We start from the raw sequence: 24,781 nt of genomic DNA on the forward strand, positions 1-24,781 counted from the left end.
GTCTATGAGATCAAATTTCTGAAATATTTATATAGTGATGAGCCAGATGTACACAGCTTAACCTTATAATCCCATTTCACAGCTTTTCCAAATACTTGGAAACTTGATAAGTAGGAAGCTTATTATTTTGGCAGCATAGCTCCATTAATAGGATTCAGCGCTTCCTTGTTTACAAGCCAGTGCTACTAATATAATCTAGTATATTAAATCAACAGGGAAACTGAAAACATAGAATCCATCCAAGGGCTAATTGACAGGGATGTCTTTTCTAAAGCTTTTTAATGTGTTTTTTATTGACTTCATACTGTCAGAACACACATAGCGCAGGTGAACAATGTGACTGTTTGGGATACTATGCTATCTTCAGTTTGGAAAGAAATAGTTATAGCTCAGATTCTTCATGCTTCTATTGTAATCTTGATATAAGCCACATAAGACTGTGCATCTGCCCTTTACAAATATTCCTTTCAACATCATCTCAATTAGAAGGCTTACTGTCATTTGACATGTGAAATTATTTTAAATGCACTCATCTTTTTTTTTTTTTTAATGAATAGAGGCAATCCGGAGTAATGTAATAATGTGTCATGATTTTCATTATGCTTATTTATTGGTTCTACAATAATAGACGGAGAGCTTATTGTTAGGCTTTCAGCCTGAGCTATTTATGCACTGTGCTACTAGGGGCACCATTTCATATTGTGATGTTCTGTCCTCTTAAGAAAAGGGGTATCAGGAAATTTAAATCAAATTAGATTACAGGAAGAGTTTTACACTTTGTCTTTTTTATATTAAGTGTATAGCTTTTATAAACTACGTAACTCTGCTTGAATAAACTCATGCTCCCTTCAGAGACAGGAAAAACCTATTTTTCAAACTATGTATGACAACCTGATTCTGTTTTCAAAAGAAGAAAGGAGAAAGCAGGCTATCAAAAAAGAGAAAAATTCTTCCATTTTTTTCACTTCTTTTTGGGAAAAAGTATCTACTTTGTGTTTTATATTCATACAAAAATGTGTCTAATGCACATATAAGCAGAGCACATAACGTTTTTTTTAAAAAAACATAGAATTAAGTAATATATAAGGAAGAATTTTTCAAGGACAATTGAAAGATAAATATATGAGATTTTGGGGCCGTTGGTTTTTGTGCTCCATGACAGATATTCTAAAGATGAAGCTACTCCACTGAGACTGCGCTTCTAGACCTGTATAGTTGAGATTCAGGCACTGCTAGTCTATTGCCTTTTGGATTTCAACTACTCTAACATTGAACCTGGGAATTTGTAGTCAGCCTCCAGGGATGAATTGGCTACATTTGACTGCAGGGCCAGTTACTTCTTTCCTATTTGATTTTCGCCAAGTCAATAGTTTCCCTAGAAGAGATTTTACTCTCAGGAATAACAACTATTATAAAATTTTTATATGCAAAAAATCCAAGTTTTTGCATTAAAAGTAATTTCAGATTTTTTTTTTTGTCCAGGAAATGTGTCTTTGAGTTTCTTTCTTTTTTGTTTTTTCCAAAATTAAATGATTGTACTCTTATTTAATCATTATAGTCATTAATATATAGTCATTTTAGTGATAGTCATTATATTTATCATCATTTTATATTTTAAGAGGAATTTTTACTGCAAAACTTCTACTAAAAAATCATACCTAAAATAGCACCTGGTGTATAGTACGAACTCATTATGTATTTGTAGGCTGAAAATAAATTTGTAATTAAAAAGTTTTAATTGCTTGTAATTTAGTACTCAGAGATAGCTAGCTATTGCTAACCGTTGTTGTTGAGATCCACAATCCCTTCACTAAGTACAAATCCAAAGGACTAGGACTTGAACTGATTTAAGACAATTTTTAATCTTTACATGTTCCATTTAGTGTTAATATGAACATTTTTTACTGAAGAAGTAGTAACATGTTTAAATTTGAGGTATTGTACTAGTCCCTGCTGGGATGGGTACATGTACAACAAAACATTATTCTGAAATATGAAAGAGTTAGGGATTACAAGACACATTTGAGTGCAAGGGTTTTGAATAAGGGTTTGTAAACTTGTCTATCTTCCCATGCTGTTATATGCACACACGTGCATGACACACAACTAGATTTTTTTTTACAGATATATACTAAACATAATACCCTAAGCTGCTTTTTCCCTAAAATGATATAATTTATCATAGGTACACATCATTCCATATCAGTGATGTTTATTCATATTATCTTAACAATGCTGGAATTCTGGGCCAATTAATGGATCATTAATTTAATCAGTTACTCTCTGACAGTTTGATCCTTTACACTGAGATTCAATTCCTAAGGTTCTTGATTTCAAAAAAAAAAAAAAAATTAGCTTTTTGGTCCAGAGAAAATTGCTTGACTTTTTTTTCTGTTCTCTTATTAGATGTAATAATATTTGCTACTCATAGAACTCTCATAGGAATTCAAGATGAAATACAATTATGCATATAAAGGATATGATCAATACTAAATGTTGAATAAATGTTAACACATATGATTATTGTTGTTAACAGCAAATGACATAAAACATTGAAGCAGTTAGGGTACTGATATGCAGGCTTATTCTCCATAAAAACAATATTTCAGTTGGCCCGAATGTTAGCAGTTGTATAAGAGTACAATTTTATTCCAGAATGTTTATGATTATAAAAAAGTAATTTTACTGGAATGTTAATTTATTTTATCATACATTTCCATTTTGACCTTTCTAAACCAGGATTGGTCACTTTTATTTTAATGTTAAATAGACATTTTAAAAAGTGACCAATTTTTGATAGAACGTCTTCCAAAAAAAAATTTCCAGATATTTTAAATTTCTTACACTACTGAAGCAAACTCCGAAGTGGTAAGATGTTATTAAATCTTCCTTAAGAACTGTGCTTTTCATGCAGGGAGAACTTGTGGGAAGAAAACCTCACACCAGGTAGAAACTGAAGAGAAGTTTCCACAAAAGGGCAATGAATACCAGAAAGTTAGAGACATATGATAACATCTGATTTCATTTACCCCTCTTTTCATGTAAGAAAATTGAAGCATAAAAACGTTACTCATATATATATATATAGCTAGGAATAGAGAATTAATGTCATCTGATTCAGTTTAGGGTTTCTGTTCCTATACCAGTTGGGATATCATGTTTGATATGCATTTATGTTGAGTTATCTATATAACAAACATTTTATAGCATGAATAATTGCTAGTAGGAGTTACTGCAACTTAGTTCCTAGAATGCAGGTCAATTTGGAAAATAATTCTTTAAGGCTTCTATATATTACACTTCAGAAACTCTGCTGGGACCTATGTACGTATAACACATTGCCACAAGGTCTTTCAAACTGATAACCAGCAGTAGTTTCAAGAGGTTCTGTAATTTGGTCCTTTATAGTGAAAATATTTCCAAATTTCGGAGACTCCAGAAGAAACCCAGGATAGTCAGATTTGATCATAGAACCGGCTTTGATTCTCTTATTTGAATCAAAGTCGTCCAATAGACCTCATTGCTTTTATCTGTGTTTAATATGATTCAGAGCTGAACAATTATAGGAACAAAGCCATTCAAGAGGGTGTGACCTGGTATCAGAACTCTTTAGGGAGCATTGATTAACAGGCATTATTAGAATGAAAGTAATAAATCTGTAAAATACATCAGACAATAATAAATAGATTAGAAAGCATAGTACAGTACACACAAAAGGAAGATGGATCATACAGGACTTGCAGGTTTTTTATTTGAAGGAGTGCAACATTTTGAGTCAATGAAACCTTGTTCCTCTTACTTACTCTTATTGGGACCTCCAGCTAGCCTTTCATGAATTCCACAGGCCTCAGTTTCTCCATGCATAAAATAGAAATAACTATAATGGTTCCAGCTGGTGAGGTTGAAAGGGAGGAATAGTTTTGGAGAGGTTGAGAAACAATGACAAAAACACCCTGTAATACGCGTAAGGAAGCAAAGGAGACAAAGGACCAAGAACAGAAGAGTTCTTTTCTCTGGGAAAGAACAGGTTACTTACTCTTATTCTAAGTACACTCTAGAGGAACTTGTAATACACTTCAGGAAACTTAATGTGTCTAAGTGCATTTTGTTTTCAGGTGTTCCCATGATGGTACTGTTTCCACAGTTTTAAGTAGTTTGGAATTGAATATAAACATGCTACAAATCACCTAACACTGAAATTCGCTTAAAAAATATGAAAAGTTTTTTTAATCAGGCACCTTCCAAATGCAAACTCTGTAAGAGAAGTCTGTGTCACACAGAAGATGAAAACGGCATGTGTGTGTGTGTGTGTTTCTTGACTGTAACCTAATTAAAGATAGTGTATATGTGAAAATGCCTCATTAGTATTTTATCTACAGGAATGAGTGGAGTGAAAATTTTAATTATAAGGTTAAGAACGGAGACTTAGGTTTGCTCAGCCAGGATCCTGCAACTTTTTCTGTTAAGGGTCAGATAGTAAATATCTTCAGGTTTATGGGCCATACGGTCTCTGTCACAACTACTCAACTCTGCCATTGAAGCATGAAAGCGGCCATAGACAACATATAAATGAAAGAGCCCAGCTGAATTCCAATAAAATTTGATTTTCAAAAGCAGATAGTGAGCCACCAGCCAGGGTCGACCAACTGTTTTTGCAAGGCATCACTGTTAACATTTCTTAATTTCTTTCCATTTGTGTATAAAAAAGAAAAAAAAAAAAAAAACGTACCATGCAAATTATAAATAGTCTCTAACAAGATCAAGGTATTTGTCTGTTATTTCAAAATTAGTTATGGAAGAATGCAGGCCTATTATCTCATGAATTTGTTGTGTAGGTAAGACTGATACTTTTACTATAGGATAAAAATTCTTTGAATGAAGTCTCCAAGCAAAGAAAGCCAGAGATACTTGAATTAGGTATTAAGTGTCAGTCTGATAAAGAGTAGAGATATTTCATTTCATTTTGTGCTAATGTTTAATTAAAAATCTGTTAACATTAGTAAAGACACTTAGCTTTATTTTAATTTCAGGTATGAATGCCAACCTAAAATAGACTCTTGCCATTGAATCATACATTTTGAATGTGATACTTATTCCTGTATTTCAGAGGGATAATGATAAATATTCTAGTAATATAATACTCATAAATTTGATCAATAATTAATATTTTCTCTTCAAATTTAGGAATGCCTTTTACTTTGTAATAGTCATTTCTGAGGACAGGCCTTCCAAATTCCTTGTATATTATCTCCTAAATTTTCATAACTATATTCTCACATTATTCTTGTTTTTCAAACCAGAAATTCAAATACAATGGATAATTTTTTTGGACAATTTAAATTTGCATATGATTTTTGTTGTTTTGGAAAGGGTAGTAATAAGTTATCTTTGAAGCCAATGCAAAAGACTAGGGACTTCAAAATTCCCCCAAAGTATTTACTAATTATTGTTAAATATATTGGTTGGTTAGCTGATTGCCTGAATTGTTGCTTCTGAAGATTTAAAAATTATCAAGTGTTGGAGGAAGGAAAAAAAATGAGAAAGGTGTTGCATCATTCAATTTCACCTTGAATTCCTTCTATTTTTTTAATCCCATTGGAACTCGAATATACCTTTACAGGTGACAATTTGAAAGGCAGTTTCAAAATCAGACAGGAACCTGATATTGTTCATGATTTTTTTCACTTACAAATTGAATTATCTGAATAATAATTGACTTTATCTTATAATTAACAATTTAATATTTGGGGGGCAAGATTGGTGAACTGTGTGTACCGCAATCATCACATTCATGTTTTTAATTTGAATGTATTTTGAAAAAACAAACTGATGAAATGGATAACAGACATACACTTTGGTTCACCTTTTAAATTAGATATTTGTTTTTGAGGAATTTTACATAATGATTGATTAAATATAATGCCTTGAATTTCTTTTGCACTTTAAAAGGTAAGTTTTCAGAAGTGCCTATTTTGATAATTTATATGACTATCATGATGGTAAGTAATCATACAGTTAAGCCTACTGCATGCATTAGAACATTTGATAATAAATGGCCATTATTGCCTTTTTATGTTATTGGCCAAAGGAAAGAAAATCTAGTTATTGGAGTTATATATAATGTTCAGCATATTTAAATAATTTAACATGCAAGTATAGAAAGGTAAAAGTGCAAACTTTTTCAATGGGTTGTCTTCTCATTAGGGGTGATAGTACTCTTTTTTTCTTAGTGTGTAACAGTAATTTTTAAAAACACTTCTAGGCAAGATGCCTGAATTTCTCATTAACTTCTGAACATATCTTGGTGGAGCCTTATTTTTCTCTATTCCTCAGAAAGGCGGTGCAGCAACTGACTGGGTCCTGGCAGTCACCAGCAAGAGTTATCTTTCTGCAATGAATTGGTTATATGATGGGTTGACTTTTTGAAAGTTAGTTAGCTGTAGTTTCTCTGTTAAAAAACAAAACATGTAGACAGTAACACTACTATGTCTTCTAGGGCAATTGAGAAGGATGATAATAAATATCAATAATGCTGTTTTGTAGATCCCAAAATAGGACCGCACACTCCAAACCTCCTACCACAGAAAGAGCACAATGATAGGATTTACATAAATTTAGATTCACACAGTATGGTTTCAAGACAGATCCATATTAGCTAAATTAATCTAAGTAAATCAATTTATAAAAACTTTTTTTTACTAACTTGTTAGCAAGTTCTTTAACCCTAATAAATTAAGATTTTAAGAAAATGTATCCTGCAGAAGACTCGGCATTCATAGGGATAATAAGTAAAATTATGAGTCACCAATTTGTGTCCCTCCCTTTTTTTTCTCCTTCTCTCCAATGTCAGAATTCTAGAAGTTCAGACTTCTAATGAATTGCATTGGCTGCATATAACTTTGACTGCTGAGTTTGGAGGTCCAATTGCAGAGAATCCAATTTTAGGCATTCCCTCCAGTGGGGTAATCCTTCCATACTCAATAGAGACAGAAAAAGAGCACGATAGGAGGAAAGCATAGGGGAGTCTTCAAAGACAAGAGATAGCAAAAACCAACCAAACAAACAAAAAGCAGAAAGGAATAGAACTCCTCCTCTCCTCCACCATCACCGTGACCACTGCCATAACTGGAAGAAAAAGAAAAGACTAGTTATGAGCTAGGATTCAGATGGAGAGGCTAACTATACTGAAGAGAAAGGGTTAATTGGAGATGTTGAAGTTAGCAACTTGAATTTTGGATCTTTTTCCCCAAGACAGCAACTCATGGTATAACTCTATGCAATTGGCAGTGAGAAAGCACATCTAACATTCAGTGGCACCTTGGTGGCCTATGGGCCCCATGCTTCAGCAAATATAAAAAGAGAATGTGTGCTTTTATAGATAACAAATAGCACTCCTCTTAACTTTTGATTATCTCAATTTTCTTCTTTCTTGTCCAAGATGATTTTCTTTAAGATTGATAAGTTACATAATTAAATTCTGGCATACAGGTTATTATTAAAGTTATCGGTGTCGTTTATAAAAGAGTTAACATTTGCAAAAATGTTCTAATATACAGCCACATTACTTTAAAAAAATCATCTCAGTCATCCTAATTGAGCAGTAGACTTAAAATGCTCGCTTACAGGATGTGGCTGTTCTGGTCCTCTCATTTTTAATTTAAAGTAATGCTAGTTTTTGCTAAATGTGGTAAGAATTTCTTATATTTTTGTTATGCCTTTAGTTGCAAAACACAAATGTCGACCACGCTATACTTGTATAAAATGTATTATTTTGAAAATCATTGATAAATATAGTTATTGCCATACCTCATGCACTTTGAAAATTCCAAAGCCATAGGGTGCTGTCAGATAACTTTATAAGTGGTGGCTTAAAATGCTGTTGCCTACTTCAGCAATGTAGAAAGAACCACACCATATATTCTGTTGAAGGCAAAGCTATCAGAAGCAATGTCAGTATGAAAAGGCTTAAAGTGAATTATTCACCTCTTAACACTCCCTTGTGTTCAGTCTGCTGCAAAGAGAATGCTCACTATCAATGTTAAAGCAGTGCCTTTGAAGTAAGGGAAAAGTTCAACTTGTTTGGCTTTGTTTTCAACCCAATGGCATCAATATACTTAGTCAAACTTATGTCCCTAATTCAAAAGAATTTTCAAAATTCCACTCCTCTGTACCCTTTGGGTATGAAAACACTGGCTATCTTAGTGTAGCTGAAGCTATAATGATAAGATTTAACACTATTACTACACATCCAACCCCAAATTCATTTGTCACAAGTTCTTTCTGAGGGCGTCAAAGCTCACCTTTGTGGATTTCCTCACTTATGATGTCTTGGATCAGAACCGTATGTTTGAGCCCAAGTGCCTGGATGAATTTCCAAATCTGAAGGCTTTCATGTGCCGTTTTGAGGCTTTGGAGAAGATAGCTATAACTACATGCAGTCTGACCACTTCCTGAAGATGTCCATCAACAACAAGATGGCCCTGTGGGGCAACAAGAGAATATGCTAAGCAGGAGGTGGACTTGATCTGCTTGTTTTATTCCATCCTGTGCCTAGGGAGCCTGTACTCTCTCTTCTCTGCTCTTTTCAATAAATAGCATTTAGGCTTAAAAAAAAAAAAAAAAAGACATACCTTCATTCTTCTTTAATAATTCCCATTCTAAATCAATACCTTTAGAATTAAAACTTTCTTCATATTTGTATTGAAACATTTGGGAGGTCCTTCTTTTTGTCTTTTATTTATATTTAATTAATTAACATACAGTGTATTATTAGTTTCAGCAGAATTTAGACATTCTCAGTTATGTATTATCCTCAGTGCTCATTACATCATGTGCCTTCCTTAATGCCCATCACCGAGTTACCCCATCCCCCTACCCACCTCCCCTCCAGCAACCCTTTTCTCTTAGCTATGGATTATATTTTTGTAGTTTATTGCATACGTTATAATTCCTGATCAGATCTCAGATACTGCTAATTTTACATTGTTGAATGCTGGATATTTAAAATATTGCCTGGAGTCCGAGCTAAGTGTATGTTTGTGGAATGAATTTACCCACTGAGCCTCCGTCTCAAAGGTTAAAAAAATAATAATAATAAAATTAAAAAAAAAAAACAGACAGAAAATCAAAAGAATGTCTAGGATACCAGCAGTTTAGAAACCACTGCCGCCTATGTTTCCACACCAAGGATTCTGGAAATGCCAGAGCCCTTTGGTTTGTCAAAAATTGTTCTCTCCATAGGAAATTTCCTGACTGCCCCATGAGTCTGTTAACATTCCGTGACTCTGTCACGGGAAATATAAGAGAATATTGGCAAATTAGCACCAAGGTATTGTGTATATATATATATATATATATATATATATATAGCACTAATCACAGATTGAATTCTAGCATTTGCTGAAATTGCATCTATGATGGTGAAAACTAACCATACAATCGATCTTTCTAATGATTGAATTATTTTTTTCTCTTCCTTTTGCAGGAATACTTTTGGAAAATAGTATTCTGAATTTTTTTTTCCTTAGAAATTAATTAGAAATGGGACTCAGAACGATGAGGTCTTTATTTTTCTTATCCCACAGTTGTCTCATTTTCTAGTAATCTAAATATTGTTTTAAAATTGCTCAGACTTTCATTCGCTTATCATTATTCCATGATTATTACAGTGCTGAATGTAGGATTTAAGTGTAAAGTTATAACAAGAATTGTCTTCGGTAACTAAGAAATATTCATATATTATCTCATATAAAATATAAAACTACACATTTTAAACAGTATATCCTAATTTTACCACCAAAGTTGCAAAATTGTTTTGAAGATATTTTGCATACACTTTGGTACATCTTAGATACTAATCATTTTATATTAAATGCCTTTAGAGGGCAGCCTGGGTGGCTCAGTTTAGCACCACCTTCGGCCCAGGGCATGATCCTGGAGACCATGGATCAAGTCCCACCTTCGGCTCCTGCATGGAGCCTGCTTCTCCCTCTGCCTGTGTCTCTGCCTCTCTCTCTCTCGCTCTCTCTCTGTGTCTCTCATGAATAAATAAATACAATCTTTAAAAATAAATAAATAAATGCCTTTAGAGTCCTTACAAAGATATTCTATTCACTTCCAATTGTAGAATCAATTTACAAGACATTTTCTAAATGTAAAAACTCACTGTTTCTGAGGACGGATCCCAGTTCTTCACAATATAGCCATGTTTGTTTTCTGCATTGAAATAAGAAAGCTGTTCCTTTGTTGGAGTGCTTGGCTGGCTCTGTCCATAGAGCATGCAACTCCTGATTTCAGGATTTCAGGGTCACGAGTTCAAGTTCCAAGTTGGGCTTGGAGCCTATTTGAAAAAAGAAAAAAAAAAAAAAAAAGCTGTTCCTTTGCAATAAATGCAGTCTGCAAACTTCGTTTGAAGTATTTATGTTATGGCTGGGTAAATGGGAACTGTGCACAAGAAAAACATCTTTGAAATAAGTGAAAATTTAGCTAAATAATTCATACTAAGGTGGCTATCTTATAGAACTGTTGCTTGGGTTTGCTAGTGTGGCTAAATAGATCTTTATATCTTGAATCCATTTGTAGTCTGTCCAAATGAATATGGAACTTCTACATAGATTTTAATAGTTGGCTCTGTGTAATTTTAAAAGACAAAGTTCAGAAACAGTCTTTATTGAAGATATTTTAATAAAAGAGCTTGTAGTTTTATAATCTTCTGTGAGATGGAAGGATCTTCAGCACATGTGATATGCAGATATCACCTTAGATTTAATTCAGAATTACCTTTTATTAGCATACAGTAATGAACCTTTTTTTGAGTGTAGAGTTCTATGTATTTTTAATCATATACATATAAAAACTTCATGAAACCACCATCACAGTCAGGATACTAAACATTCGATCACCCTAAAAAGCTTCTTTATGAGGATGCCTAGGTGGCTCAGTGGTTGAGCATCTGCCTTCGGCCCAGGATGCGATCCGGGGTTTTCATGGACTGGATCCCATATAAGGCTCCCTGCAGGGAGCCTGCTCCTCCCTCTGCCTATGTCTCTGCCTCTCTCTCTCTCTGTGTCTCTCTCATGAATAAATAAATAAAAATCTTTTTTTTTAAACTTCTTTACGTTATATCTCTCTAGTCAACCTTAAACCTTGGCATCCACTGACCTGTTCTTTGTCATAACAGTTTTTGCTTTTTGCTTTTTTGAGAACTTTTATAAATGGAATCATACTGTATGCAAATTTTTGAGATGGCGTCTTTCACTCACCAAAATGCTGTTGAGATTCATGCAAGTTGTTACATCACCAGTTTGTTTTTTTATGGCTAAATTGTTTTCCATTGCATCCATGCTCCACAGTCTATCTGTTCACCTATTGAAAGATATTTGGATTGACTCCAGTTTTGAAAAGAGAGCTCCTGTAAATATTTATGTACAGATCTTTTGTGTGAGCCTAGTTTACATTTCCTTAAGGTAAATACCAAATTGCTGTGTCAGTCTGGGTCTCTCTCTCTCTTTTTTTTTTTTTCTCTACGGATTATGCTTTATTAACATCATGTCTAAGAACTGCCAAATGTCAGGTCACAAAGATTTTCTTCTAGGTTTTACCTGAAGTTTTATATTTACATTTAGACATATAATACACTTTGACATGTAGATATATATACATATGTATGTATATATACATATATGTACACATACATACACATGTTAAGGTTCATTTCTACTGAATTATCTATTGAATTGCCTCTGCAACTTTGTCAAATATCAATTGGCCGTATTTCTGTGGGCTACTTATAGACAGTCTCTCTGTTCTATTGGTCTATGTGTCTTTGCTGTCTACAGTACTACACTGTCTTGATTAGTGTAGCTTCACAGTAACTCTGAAAATAGTGTGAGTTCTTCAACTTTATTCTTTCTCAAAACTATTTTGCCTATTATAGTCACTTTGCTTCTCGTTACAAATTTTAGTATCCTCTATAGGTATTTACAGGAAATAATGCTGTAAACATGAATGTTATTATGTTACATGTATAGATTATTTGAGGAACATTGATGTCTTTACCATATTGAGTCTTCCACTACATTAACACAATATATCTCTTCATCTATTTAGGTCTTCTTTGATTTATTTCATCAATTTTTGTCATGTTCAGGGTACAGATTCTATACTTGTTATTTCAAAATATTTAAATTTCCCCCCTCTCTTTTTAATTTACCCTTTATTTATTTTTCTTGCCTTATTGAGCTTACTGGGTCTTTTAGTAGAACTTACCCAATTTCAGCCAACATAGTTCAGTTTCAATAGGTGTTTCCTTTTGGTTTTCCTCATGGATGCATATTTTTAAAATCATGATTTGTTTTCTAGAGTTGTAATAGGATGAGCAAATTGTAGAATATGTAAATATATAGTCTGATATACTTCAGGAATAGTTTATTGACTATTGCTGAAAAAAATTCTGATTTTGAATATCATTTATAAATTGACTACAGTTTGCTGAGTAATACATAGAGGAGAAATACAAAGAGAAATACATAGAGGCAAATAATCAAATAAATGTTTCATATCATGCAGACTTATCCGCTTTGTGTGTTTAAGTGATTACTTGTTTATATCTCTGTGTTTTCAGTGCAGAGGAAAGTAAAGAATATCTAAGTTTTCATGTTCAGCAAACAAAATAACAAGAAACAAAAAAAATTAGACAAGGAGGGGGCGGCTCAGTCTGTCATGAGCAAATAATCTCTAAAAAATCCCCAAACTTTTGTCTTTGTATCTCGACTGAAAAAGAATAAAAAGATCCTCATATTCTAAAGTTTTTAAAATGTTTATTTTGGGACTTTTCTGTAACTACCTATTAATTCCAGGTACTTTAAAAAATAATAAACAAATTTTATGTTTTAAAAGTAAAAGTCACTGCATTCGAGTTGAGTTTTAAGAGAAAACATTAGTTTTAAGATTAGTTTGAACGGAAGAGGATAAAATTTTCAAGAGTTATAAATATTCATATTTAATTACTTTGCTGAAACCTAACAAGCTGCAAGTGTCTGACCTCAGATTTTACTTTTTTCTTAGACTTAAAAGTTAAGATTTAGAGATATGCAAGGTAGAACTAAATTTTTAGAGTACATTATTGGAAAATATCTTAAGGCCCTTTTATTTCTGAATTAAATGATGCTGTGGTACATATGGCTTTTGTTTTGGGTCTATTTTCATTTTTCTATGCAAATACAGTTATTTTATATTCAGATTATTTTAAATGAGTTTTCTGACACCCTTGGAGCCTGGATAATGAAAATGTTATTTTCTATATTAAAGCCAGTGTGGTTTTTATGGTGAGTTAGTTATATGTTTGTTAAAGGCCAAATGGCTATTTCATTATGGTAATTATAAGCACACACACAATTTCTCACGTTTCTACCTATTTTAGTGGGTAAATGCAAGCCATATTAGTAAACTTCTGATACTCTGCTGCTGATTAAGTTGTACATTTTTTAAAGTTGTATTTTGTGAAATTCTACAATAATAAACCAACCTTTCTTTCTTTCTTTTTTACATCTTTTTTTTTATCTCTTTCTACTCTCATTCCTCCTCCTGCATATGTATACCTGTTTGTCTCTGTCTCCTGTTTTTCTCTTGCCTTTCTCCTTACTTTTATTTTTCTCACCTTTCTCTTCTAAAATCTCTTCCTCTTATGTTTCTATTTTCATCAGAATAACATTTGGTAACAATGCTATTGCTCAGTGTTCATCAAACACTCTGATGCGTACCTGCAAACATACACACACGTGCACATGCACACAAAATAGCTCTTCATTCGGTGGGGAAATGTATTCTAATTCTCAATTTAAGTTCTGTATTTTATCAGAGCTGTTTAGAAGTTTACTAATAGGCAAACACTTTCAGATACTGTCCCTGTTAGAGCGGAGAAAGGAAAAGTTTCCCAGTCTGTCTGTGTCTAACTGAATAGGAATCCATATCCTGTGATGCTCCACCTAATTAAAGCATTAAAATCACAAGGTAACTTGTATTTATGATAACTAGAGTTTCTACTTCCACTTTACATTTTATTCTCTCCCCAGGATTCTGTTTTTCTGAAGTGTTCTAAGATATCCATGGCTTAGTCTTTAACTGACAACAAAAATGGGTTACATACATGTTTTTGACCAAGTCAACAGATTTTATTAAGTTAAAATGTGGAATTTTAAGTAATTGAAGTTTTAAAAATTGGCAACATTCTTTTTTTTAAAGATTTTATTTATTTATTCATGAGAGACACAGAGAGAGGGAGAGAGGGGCAGAGACACAGGCAGAGAGAAAAGCAGGCTCCATGCAGGAAGCCGGACATGGGACTCGATCCCAGATCTCCAGGATCACACCCCAGGCTGAAGGTGGAGCTAAACCGCTAAGCCACCAGAGCTGCCCAAAAATTGGCAAAATTCTTTTGCAAACATTTTGCCTCAGTGTTGTTTTCCACCTACTTTTTATTTTATTTTATTTTACTTTATTTTATTTTTTTATGAAGGCTCCACTCCCATCATGGAGCCCAGTGTGGGGCTTGAACTCATGACCCTGAGTTCAGGACCTGAACTGATGTTAAGAGTCTGATGCTTAACTAGCTGAGCCACCCAGGCACTGCCTCCCTCCCTAATATTTTTACTACATTGTTATCCTTAAGAATGGATAGTTTACCATTATAGAAATAAACACTAAGGTGCTTCACAGAATCTAAAATCTAGTAAAACATGTTAATGAAAAATGTCTGTACCAACTACTAATTAAAGTGGATTAGAAGTGAAAAATGTTTTGACCTTGTTTACCTTGGTCTTTGCACTTTGATAAAGTTCATTTGAACAATAACAAAGGACTATAGATTAAGAAATTTATGAGAGTATTTCCTGTCCCCAAACTTTTAACAGACAGTGAAACTTAGTACATTAGGCTATTAGTCTGAACATGTCTTTTTTTTTCCAGTAATAGTTCAAAAAACCCACACACACAAAAATAAAATTATAACATGAAAAAAGAGTACTAGTTGTTTAAATTAACTTTTTATAAGGAAAACACATATTGTATTACATTAAGCCTTACCTTGGGCCCTCTTCTTCATGAATTGTATGCTCCGGTGTCCCTGATTCTTGCATGCTGGGTGATCTTGTATGAATCCATAGCTGCTTCAGAGCACAATGGTGTGATATGAAGTGATGCAGAAAACAGGAGAACCTTTGTTGCTGAGTCAGCTGCAAGAAGAAGTGATGTGTATGAATGTACAGTATAGGGAGATCTATGAAAGATCTAGTATCTTTCTCCCAAAAGACTCTGTTCCATGATACAAGGAGAATTCAGTTCTTTTTGGCAGACCTCCACATCAGTTTGGAAGCAGTAAAACAACCACAAAAACAAGCCTGGTTTCTCAATGTCGTTACTCTCAATATTTTAAGTAACATTTTATTTCTTTTTTTTTTAATTTTACTTCACTCTGAATAACCAGAAGTAATACCCTTTTATTCTGTATAGTTTGAGTTCAATGCCATAGTCGGAATGTAGATGAGAATGAATTATAGAGATGAGTTCAGCCATATGTGCCATGCTTGTAATTGTTATTGGCAAAATTTGAAGTAAAGGCCCTGTCTCTCTTAATTGAGGAGTGGATGACTTTAAGTGATATTACATCAAGGAGGGCATAGAGTCCCAGCAGATGATGTAATTATGTTTAAAAATGAGTATTATTAAATAATTCACACTTTTAATATGGAGAAATTAGGTCATTTTTCCACTCCTCCCACAAATGTTCAATCTTAATATCTAAGTCATGAAACAACACAGACAGTGTTATCCATCCCGGTAGTAGCAGAGAATGCCAGTTATGACAGGCTCATTGTTTACTTACTAACAGGTAATTTGTGGACCGGAATCATTTAATTGTTCTGAGTACATAATTACATGTCAGCAATTTCCAATTTAATTAAAATGTCCAAATCTGAAGATTAAGGGAATTTTTGAATTATTAATCATTTTTCCACTAGGAAATCTTGTTGCTCTGCAGGAGATTTGTCCAGTGTACAACTATACGTATTTTTTTCCTTCTCTTTCGCAGACAGACAATTTTCCCGCAGAGCCCAATTACATGGGCAGCAGGCAGCAGTTTGTTCAAAGGTAAGGCCTATTAAATAACTTTCTCGGCTTCCCCATTTGCATTCGTGTCAAAATTGCTTTGCAAGAGACTACACTTCAGATTCGGACTCGTAGAGACAACACTTTCTCTTCTTTTTCTTTATATGTATTTCAGTAGCTCCACGTTTAAGGACCCAGAAAGAGCCAGCCTGAGAGACAGTGGGCACGGGGACAGTGATCAGGCTGACAGTGACCAAGACACTAACAAAGGCTCCTGCTGTGACATGTCTGTTAGGGAGGCACTCAAGATGAAAACTACTTCAACTAAAAGCCAACCACTTGAACAAGGTGAGTGAAGCCTTCCAATGCTTACAAAGTGTAAAGCTTAAGCAATCATTATAAACCTATTAGTACGAGAGTTGCAGTTTATCACGGTGGAATGGACCATTGATAATATATCAAAAGAAACAGCAAATCCTCAGCTTGTCCCAGATAGAAAGCACCTTATTCAATACCTCAGTTAACAACAGGAAGAGGAAGGGCATGGATATTAGTCTATAATCTTCTTAAAATGAGAACTTGACCTAAGTCACTAGATTGTTCTTATCTTTATGGGCATTTCTTAACCCTTCCCATTTTGTGTTTTATTAGCAAGGAAAATAGGGCATATGTTAGCTAGATTTGCACATCTTAATATACTAACTTACAAGATTAAATTTAGTAAATGCACCACTTTTAGGTAAAAAGAAAACCTGACTGGGATTTTATAACTCTTAGCAGGGTTTATTTTTAGCACGGATTGTAGCTTCAATGTGGTTTTTCATGAGTCAAATTATAGCGAAGCAACACTTTTGGCTACTTTTTTTGATTTACATCTAAATCTGCATGGATGTCAAATAGACATGTATTTGTTTACCCTGATAGAGACATAAAAAAGAAACACTTCTTATTAAATACACATATTTTTTTCCTGAAAGTCTATCTTCGATGTTTGATATGCCTCCTTTTTATTAGTTTTGATGTTTTTATCATTTCAAACACAACGAACTATTTGCTACTGATTCACCCAAAGAGAAGTAAGCAACTCATGTGTAAAACTTAGATGCAATGAATAGGTTTTTACGTCTCGTTATAAAAAATGAAAAGGACTGTTGTATAAATGGTATTTCAGAATTACAAATGCATGTTATATTTGTTAATATTAGTTTTCAAAAACTAATGGCATTTAAAATATCTAATATTTATTATTTCATTTTTTTAATGAGAAGCTACATTTATACTATGCGACATAGTCACTTATTCTTGTAAGTCATTTATTGATTGACAATTCATAGAAAATAATTTTTTTCCTGTAGTGCAATCTGTCATGTCACACATATTTCAACAGATATGATGTTTATTACTTTCTCTAATCATGTTGAAATGTTAATATACACATTCACACATATATAAATTCAATACAGAAATAAATACATATGTTCAGTATAATATATATTTATATTTCTGCACTGAATATAATTATTCTGGATTTATTTTAAGGTTGGCCTCTCCAAAAGTCTTCTTTTTATAAGTAATAACTGCCAGATATACCATAGCAATTTTTTGTCTAACAATGCAATATTCCATTTTAAATTATTTTCAGTAAAAAGTATTTGAATGCTTATGGAATATTCATAATGCCTACAGATTTGAATGTTTACTTGAAGTGGCTTAAATGATATTGATGGGTTTTGACTATAGCGTATTATAGTATGTTAATTTTTTAGACAAATTTTAAATAATGGGTTGTTGGATCTTAATACGTGAATACAGAACCTAACGTAGACTCGTCTATGTGTATAATAAAGTGATTGACAGATAATGCATTGGCTACTTTTTGTAAGGCTGCATAAAGTAAAGAGTTTGCATTTATTATATCTTCATGAGAAACTGTATTAATCAAAAAGTTGATTGCTGTTCACATTAACTCTTTAAATTTTTTTCATCAACCAAGTGAGCAATGTATTTGATGAGAAGGGGTAAGGACCCCTATGGAAAAAGGAAGTGGTTTTATTTATGTCTGAAGATGTAGTTTATACTAAAAATCTATTTTTTCAATTTTGATATTAGAAAATAATACCTTAGAAAGGTGGCTATTGTTCTTAGAAGAATATATATTGGGCATATATTTTAGCTAATACTACACATAAAAAAAATTGCTAGTCTAAGATTGAGAATGCTAATGCAAATGTCTCCTCTAAAACAAGAGTTTCCACACATCCTTATTAATAAATATGGGAAAGTTATAATGAATCTGAAAGCCACACTTAGATAATCTATGAATTATAGGAGAGATACTGACCTCTACTTTAAAGCATGATTTCGGAGGATTAGTTAAAATAGTATTTCATTGATTCGTTGACTGTTTATAAACTCATTTTTTAATAAATATCTATACATCTTTTCAATACGTGAGGAAGGTTAGATTCTTTAGGAACATCAAAAATAAATTTGACTTGGAGCCTGCCTTCAAGAAACTGTATGTAACTAGTAGAGATGGGAGATCTCTCTCTCACTTTCTCCTTCTCTCACTCTCTCTCTCCCCCTCCATCTCTCTTTGTCATTTGCCTCTGTCATCTTACCTATCTCCCTATCTATCTCCATTATCTGTATGATCTTTTTCCTCCCTTTCTCTTCTTCCTTCCCTCTCCCTCCCTCCCTTATGCTCTCTCCCTTTCTCCCTTCCTTTCTCCCTTCCTTTCTCCCTTCCTTCCTTCCTTCCTTCCTTCCTTCCTTCCTTCCTTCCTTCCTTCCTTCCTTCCTTCCTCTCTTTCTCTCTTTCTCTCTCTTTATTTTCTTTCTTTCTTCCATGTATCGATGTTTATACCTTCGATCTACCTATCTAGGTTCAAGGAGGAGACTAGCATTTACTGAGCTTTTACAATTTTCTATAAACACTGCTAGTTGCATTTCAAGTTTGGAGTTTTATCCTAGGTCTAGATATAGCCAAAACTTGTGTCTTTGATACACAACTTTGTCTCCAAATGGGAGAATTTGCTCAAATAGACAATCTGATTCACTGCTATGACTAGATATCAAACAAAATTTAAGAATAAGTTAAAACCTGAGTTCATGTAGGCAAACCTTAGGGGAGAACATTAAAATCGTTCATATGCATTGAATGAATCATTCAGTACTTAAAACTTATTATCCTATTTCGTTTTCATTGCATTTATAAATAGGTAAGTACTGTTACTCTCACATTTAGTGTGTATTAAGAAATTTTCTCAATATTCTATAGCTGTAAATAGTGAAGTTAGCATTAGAAATAAAATGACACGCCTTCAGAACCCACCCTCTTACCCAGTGCTTTATACTATTCACATAATGAACAGTTTACTCAGAAATAATTTTAAAATGTTTGAAGAAGCAATCAGCCATTGTCTTGGTCAATGTACTCTTGTTAATTTATTTGAAAAGCATCATGAGAAGCAATGCCAAATTGATTCAATGCACACCTATAAAGGATAATTTTCTTTACAGATGAAAGATGATGACAGCTGTATTTAAGCAATTATGTCAGATTTCAAATATTAAACCCAATTTTTAATACTTTTAAAAATCTCTTAAAAAACAAAAGTAAATTTCCTCTTAGGGGAAAGAAACCAAAAATTAAACAAAAAGAAAATTGTTTATGAGTTTTTTCTCTTCCAAAAATTTTGTAATAGTGCCTTAACATTTCAATTAAAAAATCAGTAGCATATTATATTTTATATTTTTATATTAATTTAGTTGGCTTCTTTCCTTGTTTAAACTTTTTTCTATTAAGAAAAACAATGTTCTGTTTCTGAATCAAAATATTTCTTTAACTTAGAAATTAGAATCAATTCCAAAAATAATCTTTACATTTTCAGTGTAAAATTCTATGCTAATCATGGTTTTCCTTTGCAAATGACTTAGGCCTTTGAGATTTCATATTACTAGTTCAAATATTACTTTTTTCTTCCCTTTTGTGCAGATTTTTCCCATTTATTCTACTCTTGATAATTGTGTTTTTTGCTACCATCAGTTTAATCACCCCAAATATACAGCACTAGTATATGTTACTCATTATTTTAGCAAAAATATTTGAAAGGGTTCAGTAGTTAATTGAATGGGTGATGAACAGCACTACAGCTAGGGATAGGTGTAAGGATTTTATATTAATAAATCCTCTAATAGAAAGAGGTTATTTTAGTTTCTTTTAGTGGGATTTTAAAAATTCTCAAAGAATGCCTTTTAGTTTCTTTATATTTGATTGCATTTTTTACCTTGCTTTTCTATTTGTCGATTAGATTTTCTGCATACTCCCTTTGCCAAATATTATAGGTGGGTAGGTAGGTAGGTAAGTAGGTAGATAAAGCAATCCAATTTGACCACTTTAAAGAAGTGCCTATACCTTTGAATTTCTGTCCTACAGAAAGTCTGGTACAGACTACAGAATCCTGGTCAAGTATTTTGTTTGTTAGCAATGACATTTTCCTTCTTTGAAAAGATTTAGTAAGCCTTCCCTAAAATTCAGTAGTCTATATTGATTCCCATATAATAAATGTGTAGAATTCATGAATGCTGATAATTTCTCTGAGCTCCTTATCAATAGCTTAGGACCATTCTCAGTTTTTCAAGGATAGTCAGTCTTCTGCTATCGAAACCAACTGCTTGAATTGAAGCCACAAGCTAGTAGAATAGCATCGCACATGGTAAGTGTTGACAGCCTTTGCTAGGGATGGCAGTGGAACATCACCATGGGAGAATCTAAAATCCCTGCTAGGTGACCAGCTGTTGGTCCCTTCCTCTATAACTGGATTCCAGTACTTTTCTGATCCTCATAAGTTGCTTCACTCAAATTCTTTCTCAATTCTCCTTTTAATTAATTGCCGTTTAATTTCTTCTTCTCCTTCTTCTTCTTCTTCTTCTTCTTCTTCTTCTTCTTCTTCTTCTTCTTTCTATTCAATTCTGTGCCTCCCCTGTCCTCCCTCTTCTGCTAGAAAATCTGACTTCCTAAATTACATTCTGGATTCAAAACATTTCACAATGGAATCCCTGATTAAAATCTAATACAAATAAAATCAATAGAAAGTTGAGAATGATAGAAATACCAAATAAACCAGATTTGCTTCAGTGAATTCAGTTTTAAAACAAAATTACATTCTTAAGGGTTGCCTTCCTTCTTCCCAGAGGACATTCTGGAAAACTACAAAAACTAAAGTTAATGGATTTTTGTTGTTGTTATTCCTTTTTTTTTTTGTTTTGTTTTTTAAGATAGTGCTTGAATTTTGCTTGTGGGCCCCTTTTTTTTTGTTTTGTTTTTTAAGATAGTGCTTGAATTTTGCTTGTGGGCCCCCTTTTTTTTTTGTTTTGTTTTTTAAGATAGTGCTTGAATTTTGCTTGTGGGCCCCATATTCAAAACAAGATTAGGCTACTTTAAAGGACTGCATATTGGTTATGTGATTTCAGAGTTTGGGGAGCCTCTGAGTCCCACTCCTTCAAATCTGCCTCCCTAATTTACTGCATAATGACTTCAGTTTCACCATATTTCTAGTTATGTTTGGAAAGGAAATGTTTAAAGTTTCCACAACCTATACTTTACCATGAAGGAATGATTTAAAAAATGAAGTAATAGGAAATAGAAGAATAGAACGTGAAGCTTTTGTCTACCAAAATAGGGGTGGGGCCATATATATAGGATTTTGGAGGGAGTTATTAGACAGGATTAGGACCCTGAACACAATTTTGACCTACTTTGCAATTTCCTCTAGAACTGACCCATAATGGGAAAGTACCAGCATAGTACTTTTATATTCATTCTCAAACTTCCATTCTGTGTTCTGTGCTGCACTATGGTTACTGCAGCTCTGACCCTTCCAATCCATCGGTGTTTTTCCCCAGACCTTTCTAAAATGGACAACAGCAAATTGCTTCTACATACATAAGGACAAGGAGGTGATGGCAATGTCCATCCTCTCAGCAGCCATCTCACAATCTCTGAGAATAATCTTAAAAAGAAATGCTGCTGTAAACTTACTAATAGTCAATTTGTCTTTGGAAGAAAATAGAAAATTACTGCCATATACGGGGGACGATAAGGAACTGTTGAGTATTTAATGTCAGGAAGAAATCATTTACGAATTTTTAAAGGCACTGCTGCTTTATGATTCCAATATGTGGCATTTAAGAAATTGTATTATTTGCCAAGAATTATTATTTTCAAGCCCAATAAGTTTTCATTGGACTGCACTTATTGAAGAGGACCTTAATATCCACATTTTCACTCTCTTGTGCTGTCTTTTAGGACTTGCAGAATTCATCTGGCTTTACATTTTACTGAATAAAATATTCCCCAAACTGTGAGCAGTTTCAGCTTATTTTTGATTACCAAACTTGCAAATAGTCCCATAGTTCACCTAACTTTAAAAGTTTCAATGACATCTCTTTTACTCATGTGCAAACATCTGCTTCTAGAATCCAGCAGCTGGTATCATGAAAATAGAGAGATTTTATCACCCTCACATTTGTTCTCATCGTAAAGCCTCCTTAACAAGTGTTGCATGATTTACTATAGACTCAATGTGTTTTTGAGATTCTCTTGCTTTTAGTAAGCACAGCAATGACTTTTGCTAAAACACTCCAATTTGGATGTTGGGACAGTATTTCTCAAACTTTTAAAAACTCATTTTGCCTTGGGGGAGGGACACCCCTCCCAGCCTTAGAATTATTTTATCTTTCAAATACTCCAATACAACCAGAGGATTTTCCTATAATAGTTTTTTAGAATGACATTTTTTTTCATTTTTACAAGTAAAATTCTATATTAATATTATGTAGACCTTTATGAATATTGGAGTATGCCTGTAAACTATGACAATCTAGAAAGGTTTTCAGTTCATCTGTTAACTGAGAAAATAATGTTAATAGGTCTTAAGCTTCTTTCAAAAATTTTCCATTATTTCACTTGAAACATATAAGCTACTACTATTGCAAGTTCTCTGTTCTTTTGAAAGCCATGTTATGAAATATTAGAGTAGAAAGATTTTTGAAGTATAATTTCCCTGTTTTGTAAGTAAGAAAGCAAACAGGTTCAATGACTTTAATAGAATCTTCAGTTAGAGGCAGAGACAGTACTAATTCCAGGTTTATAATTTGTTGGTCTGGAGCTCTTCATGTCTTTCCATTCCTATAACACTTGATAAAGAAACTTCTGTGCCTCTAAGCAGGTACTTCAGATTTGTCATCACATTTCATTTCTTTATTAATCTAAATATGTAAGCAGTTATGATTGAGAGCTTAATTCTTGATTCATATATTTTGAATAAATATTTAGTATGCTTATATATTATATATATAATAAATATATTAAATAGAAGCTCCAAAAGGTAAAAACAAACAACAACAACAACAAAAAAACTATCATACCAGATGTAACATTGACACTACTGTTATTTGTCACCAAGTACAAGGATGCATGTATTTCTTCTCTGGGCATAAGATCTACACTTCTAATTGTAGGTCCCTGATATTTTCTTAGTGCACCAAGGAATAATGACTCCAGGAGAGATTTTCATCCACTCATTTATATAATCACTTTTTTCTTTTAATGAACAACTGTGCCAAGGATGCAATGATGAACTAATGCACAGGCTGGGTTCTCAAGGAGCTCACACTGTAGTAAGATATTTGACATATAAAATATGAGGTTGGTGCAGTGAGAGATAGACCCCAGGTATACATGGAGTCATGAGAAAGAAAACCCAGCCAACGTTTGGGCAGATCAAAGAAAATTCCTGGAGGAGACTTGTGAGCTGACTTCCTTCAGAAAATGTTTATCTCACCTGGCCTAGAGATGTTGGGGAGAGAGGATGACAGGGCACTCTCAGAAACACAAGTGAAGTAAAGCAACGTATGAACACATGTGAGTAGGAAGGTGTGAGATTTAGAAAGAGGTGTATGACACAGAGATGACAAGCCCAGTAATGGGACAGCTGACGGGGAGCCATTAGAGGTTCAGGAGGTAACAGTTCAAAGTTTCATTTTAAAGAGATTATTTTTGTCAATGTCTGGGGAGACAGGGATACTCTAGGAAGCTGAGAAAGTAGTCCAAAGCAAGGTGAAATGAGGCTCAAAGTAGTAAAGAAGTAGCAGGAATGGAACTAAGTGAAAGATTAAAAATTCCTTTTTAGTATATGACACTACTTTTACGACTAAAATAAATTGCTTAGCATTCATTTGAAATTGACTTTAGGATAAAAGTTTCTAAAGGAAAGAAATCATTTTATACCCAAATAAATGGACTATAACTTGAATTATTTAAGTACAATTTAGTGTAATTTATACCACATAGGTTAAATCAACACATAAATATTAGAAACTTGCAGCATTTTCTCCAAATGAACAATGCTTATTTGTATGCTGGAACTGACTTACTAAAGAAACTTCACCACTGAAAGATGATAGGAAAAAACAAAGCAAAAAATCAGTTAACCAGATCTTTGAGAGAACTTTTAAAAAACAATGAGGTAGTATGGGACATGGGTCATAATGAATCTTAGCATTATTACTTGAGCAACTGAGTTCAGTTTACCAACGTGGCAAAGACAGGTTGAGGTCATCACTGGGAAAATATTTGGGAAATAAAAATACTTCAGATGAATATCAGAAGAGG

General features: G+C 33.3%; 1 protein-coding gene across 5 annotated transcripts in view; it reads left to right on the forward strand.

Annotated features, from left to right (window-relative positions):
- Window positions 1-24,781, forward strand: part of PCDH17 (protocadherin 17) — a 96,150-nt gene that overhangs the window by 17,054 nt on the left and 54,315 nt on the right. For 3 of the 5 annotated variants that reach the window (XM_049099264.1, XM_025478126.3, XM_025478129.3), the window contains exons 2-3: window positions 16,088-16,146; window positions 16,280-16,452. In XM_049099264.1, the coding sequence (XP_048955221.1) occupies window positions 16,088-16,146; window positions 16,280-16,452 (232 nt within the window). The remainder of the gene's footprint in view (window positions 1-16,087; window positions 16,147-16,279; window positions 16,453-24,781) is intronic. The other 2 variants (XM_049099265.1, XM_025478128.3) reach the window with 1 other exon arrangement.

The sequence above is a fragment of the Canis lupus genome, chromosome 22 (genome assembly GCF_003254725.2).
Source record: "Canis lupus dingo isolate Sandy chromosome 22, ASM325472v2, whole genome shotgun sequence".
NCBI classification, from domain to species: domain Eukaryota; kingdom Metazoa; phylum Chordata; class Mammalia; order Carnivora; family Canidae; genus Canis; species Canis lupus.